We start from the raw sequence: 4461 nt of genomic DNA, 5'->3' as shown, positions 1-4461 counted from the left end.
TTTGTACACACGTCATCTAGTCAGACACTTACAGAAACTGCAGTCAGAAACGATTATTCTAATTTAGCCTATAACACCATAAATCCAAAGATAATTGATCAGTTGTTCCTAATGTGCTTTGATGGATTTTGTGAAGTTGATTAGTGTACCATACACCAACACTGGTATGAGATAATTGTCAAATATTGGAGAGAATGTGACTCGACAAAAACATTGGGATGAATTCAACATGTGCCAGCAACAAATTAAACTGACTATTAAAGTAAAAAGGAAGACTACTCGTCAGTCTCAATGTATTCTTCAAATGTAAATATTCCAAAACGCAAAAGACATTTTTATATGTACTTTATTTCTTTTGTTTTTTTTTTTTACAGACTTTTGTCACAAAGTCAGTGAGAGCATCTTTTTTTTTGTCCATTACATACTTGTAAGTCATTTGAAAGCAACCAAGAGGACAGCAACCATTTCATAGCGTAAAAGCAGAAGCAGTTTTGACATGCAGCAAAACAGGCAGGATATCCAACCAAATCCAAGGCAAGGAGAATATTAAGCCCCCCCCATGAAGTTTCAACCCCCGTTTACCAATGATTCACAAATCCTTGAGCCCGATAATAATAAATCTGAAAAGGACTGCAACAACGACAACAAAAAAAAAGGAACTGTTGCTCTAAAAACTCACTTCTAAAGAAGAAGAAATGACATTTCTAGAGCTTCTAATCCTATTATGTGCTGTTAGCATTATTTCCAAAGGAATTTAGGTTTCAAAACTACAACATTCAAGTTTTTTTCTCATTAACCAGCATTATGATTGGAATACAGAAGATATTTATTAATAATTTATTAATAATGCAAACCTGTCAAACAACAGGCTTGCATTATATATGTGAGCGATACAGGGCTAAGGTTAAAAAAAAAAAAAAGACAAAAAAGTGACTTCTTGAATTTGCTAACCCAACATTTTGGGATGTGAGAGACAGTTTAGTCTGATTTAAAAAAAAAAAAAAAGGATGAAGAAGCCAAACAATATTAGTTTTTTTTATTTTTTATACCATGAAACATTACAACCGTTCTGTTGATTCTATCTAGTACAGCAGAGTGCATTTAGTTCAACAGATCAAGCTCTGGCCATACAATACTTATAATGAAATTGTGGAAATATTAGCACACTTTTTATTTGTAAGCATTTTAGCTCAGTCTTTTACAGTTTATGAAAGCGGAAATTGAAGATGCGCGTTTAGGTGTGAAACCCGCGTTTATGGTGCAGAGTCTGATTCCTAGACTGAACGGTGTTTTAGAATTCCAATTCGACACGACTTCCCCAGAATTTGGTCCCTAAGGGAGACTCGATATGTCCTCCTTCTAACAGACAGAGGCCAAAAGTAGAGAAAATACTATCACAAAAACCTGTGTGGGGAAACAAAAAAAAAAACAAAATGAAAAAAAATAAAAAATAAAAAACCCAAAAGGAAAAGGAAAAAATCACCAGACGGACAAAATGAACCTCCAACAAACAGACAAAAGCAGTGTTAAGACAGAGGTTGATGAGGGTAAAAGGGGTGACTCCATCTTCTGTCAGGGGACCACTGCACCCATCTGTATGCCCGTTCATCCACCTGTCCAGCCACCTCCAATACTGCCGTGTCTCACTTGAGCATTTCCTTAATTTCCGTGGAGGTATCAAGGTCGTCCAGTGATTTCTGGGGTTTTTGAGCTCCCTGTGGAGGTGAAGGGACATGGATATTAGAAAAAGCTGCTGAGTAAATGCGGCAAGTCCTGCTCACATCTGGTCATTGGGTTACTGTCAGGTCCAGGGAAACAAGTCTGCAGTCCTCTTTAGACAAAATATTCATGACCTTTAGTATCTGAACAAGTACAAAATATAAAAACTCTGCTTTTTTTCCCCCATGACAATAAAATAAGACTTAAAACTTATTTTGACACATGAATTCTATGTCCACGCTTTACTGTCTACAAGCTTTATGCTTGAAGTGACAAGTTCAGATCTGTATTTAGACCAGATCCTAAGGTCTGAAAGCATGCTCATGAGTTCCTCATGTGATCTTAGCTCCTCTGGTTAAGACTTTAGCCTCTATTATGTGCGTAAAACACAGACAACAGGTGCTCGGCATGTAAACCTGAAGACTGTTGGTGCTAACAGAGCCAGGCCACCCTTGTCTATGTTGCTTTCTTCAAATCTCAGGCAAATGGCCACAGGCTTTTAGAGTACAGCTTCCCGGGTTTTATACAAAGCCAACAAAAAAAAACAAACCATCACTTTTATTTTGCTCAGACTAAATCGCTAAGGCCTCGCCTGTCCGCTCGTCTTAATCCAGACAACACATGCAAAACACAGTCAAAGATGCCCGAGCCTGAATCCATCTGAGCTCCGAGGGATAACAGAATCAATGTGAAAGAGCTGAAAGTGGACACAATCATTTGGATTACCGAGGACAAAAATCTCCAAAAAAAAACAAACAAAAAAAAAAAGAAACGGATCCAATAAAAGAGAAGGAACGAGATAGCCAGAGAGTTGAATGCACTTGTAGTGACAACAGATTTAATGGGTGACGGATGTTTGGAGGGGCACGCGGTGGATAGACGTCCTTTTGTTGAGCTGCCAACTTCAGCCTCTTAGCGTCGGGCTTACAGCACCGAGGCAGAGGGAGTTTATTGTTGCGTGGAGGAGCGGGGCACTGACAACAATGTGACCCAGTTCAAGCACCCAACAGTGTGATGCAGTGTGGGTGCAAATCCCATGCTACAGGAGCAGCGGAGCGTGTTCCGAGTAGGAAAGATTTTTTTTTTTTTTAAATATATATCAGGGCTGAGTAACCTGTCAGATCTACATCTCTAATTGGTAAGGAGATAAAAGACAAAGTGAGAGAGACTTTTGTCAATGCACAACATGTCTTGCATTATTTGGAAGTGAGCACCTGCCAACACTCAGGTTAGGTTAGGGCCCTATGACGCAACACTTTTAAGTATGACAACTCCGAGCTTTGCACCAATCATGGTGCATTCTCTTATACAGTTGGAGAACTACACTTGATTTTTTTGTGCAAAGGTTTACATAAGACCTTTTCTTTATCTGTTTAAGCAAGCTGTCAACTATATTACAGCTTTGATAAGAAAACGGGGGAGGATGTCTGTATTCAAAGAAGAAAAGCTAAGAGTTATAATAGTTTGAACTACTAAGACAAATTAATAGGTAGGTAAATTAAACTTTCATATCGAGATAAAATGATTGACTTTTTATGCCATTTACACTTGATTTCTCTTATCAGCTGCTTCCTTTTGCGGGGACAGCAGCTTGAGCAGGGAAGCGCAGATATCTCTCTCCGCAGCCATCTCTCTCCGCAGCCATCTCTTCCAGGAGGATTCCAAAGCGTTCCCTAGCCAGACGAGAGACAGTTTCTCCAGCATGTCCTAGTCTTCCCCAGGGTGTCCTCCCAGTTGGGCATGCACTGAACACCTCCCTAGAGAGGCGTCCAGAGGAGGCGTCCTTACCAGATGCTCGAACCACCTCAACCGGGCTCCTCTCAATCTGGAGGAGCAAAAGCTCTACTCCAAGTCCTGTATAGATAATCCAACTTCTTACCCTAGGGGTAGAGCCCAGCTACCCCATGGAGGGAACTCATTTTGACCGCCTGTATCCGCCATCTTATTCTTTCGGTCACTACCCAAAGTTCATGACCATATGTGAGGTTGGAACATAGATCGCCCGGTAAACATTTTCGCCTCGCAGCTCAGCTACCTCTTCACCAAAACTTGCTTTCACCCAGTTTAATGCAACATTAGCATTAACATTGAGATTAGATAAGATTAACGTTGCTACAAGATTAATTAAGAGTAGCATTAATAATAATAATAATAATAATAATAATAATATAAACACTGTCATTCAAGCATCAGAGAAATTAAAAATCTGAATTACTCTGCAGACAAAAAGTGAAGCCACAGTTTACATTATACCCAGAGCTAAGCAGAGAAACATTCTGGTAACAACATAGGCAAACTCTTACATATTTTATTGTGTGCATAGTTCAAGTCAATGTCTGCCTTGAGCCTCCCCTAATGAGTGAAAGGCTACAAACAAGCTAGATCTGTTGTGTTATGTTAATCAAAAAAAAAAAAGAAAAAGAAATTGACAAATTTTCAAGCTATGGTAGAGTAGGTATGACAAACTGGATTTTTATTTTTTTTTATTTTTTATTTTTTGCAAGAAGCGTGTATAAAAATCTCCAAAGGATTCTGCAGCGAAGCATAGATTCAAATGTAAAAAACATGAGCAAAGTGGGGAATGTAAGATTCTGCGATGGCTGGTTGAGAATCAAGCTCGTAAATTTTCCAAGTAGAAAACGATTACCTTTCGCTTATTTTACCTGCAAATACATCGAGGGTTGCCTCGGCACAATTTATCTTGAAAGAGACAGGGATGATTCCTGGGGGGGGGGGGGGGGG

General features: G+C 39.3%; 1 protein-coding gene across 1 annotated transcript in view; it reads right to left on the bottom strand.

Moving 5' to 3' along the window:
• Nucleotides 1–353: 353 nt before the first annotated feature.
• Nucleotides 354–4461, bottom strand: part of mtpn (myotrophin) — a 15545-nt gene continuing 11437 nt past the window's right edge. The window contains exon 4 of the mRNA XM_017411659.3: nucleotides 354–1715. Within this exon, the coding sequence (XP_017267148.1) occupies nucleotides 1644–1715 (72 nt within the window). The 3' untranslated portion in view covers nucleotides 354–1643. The remainder of the gene's footprint in view (nucleotides 1716–4461) is intronic.

The sequence above is a fragment of the Kryptolebias marmoratus genome, linkage group LG18, assembly GCF_001649575.2.
Source record: "Kryptolebias marmoratus isolate JLee-2015 linkage group LG18, ASM164957v2, whole genome shotgun sequence".
Classification (NCBI taxonomy): Eukaryota; Metazoa; Chordata; class Actinopteri; order Cyprinodontiformes; family Rivulidae; genus Kryptolebias; species Kryptolebias marmoratus.
The sequence above is the reverse complement of the archived record's forward strand: the minus strand, read 5'-3'. Positions and strand labels throughout refer to the sequence as shown.